General features: G+C 65.8%; 1 protein-coding gene across 1 annotated transcript in view; it reads left to right on the top strand.

Annotated features, from left to right (window-relative positions):
• Nucleotides 1–263, top strand: part of LOC102763308 (potassium voltage-gated channel subfamily A member 3) — a 53,311-nt gene that overhangs the window by 31,137 nt on the left and 21,911 nt on the right. The window contains exon 2 of the mRNA XM_015563525.1: nt 35–257. Within this exon, the coding sequence (XP_015419011.1) occupies nt 35–257 (223 nt within the window). The remainder of the gene's footprint in view (nt 1–34; nt 258–263) is intronic.

The following is a 263-nucleotide window of genomic DNA, read 5'->3' as shown; positions in this document are numbered from 1 at the left end:
CGGCGTCGGGGGCCGCCGCCGCGGGGGCCTCCAGCTTCTCCGACCCCTTCTTCGTGGTGGAGACGCTGTGCATCATCTGGTTCTCCTTTGAGCTGCTGGTGCGGTTCTTCGCGTGCCCCAGCAAGGCCACCTTCTCGCGCAACATCATGAACCTGATCGACATCGTGGCCATCATCCCCTACTTCATCACGCTGGGCACGGAGCTGGCCGAGCGCCAGGGCAACGGGCAGCAGGCCATGTCCCTGGCCATCCTGCGCGTCATC

Source organism: Myotis davidii, unplaced genomic scaffold (genome assembly GCF_000327345.1).
Source record: "Myotis davidii unplaced genomic scaffold, ASM32734v1 scaffold217, whole genome shotgun sequence".
Taxonomy (NCBI): domain Eukaryota; kingdom Metazoa; phylum Chordata; class Mammalia; order Chiroptera; family Vespertilionidae; genus Myotis; species Myotis davidii.
Note: the sequence above shows the minus strand (reverse complement) of the source record. Positions and strands in the feature narration are given on the sequence as shown.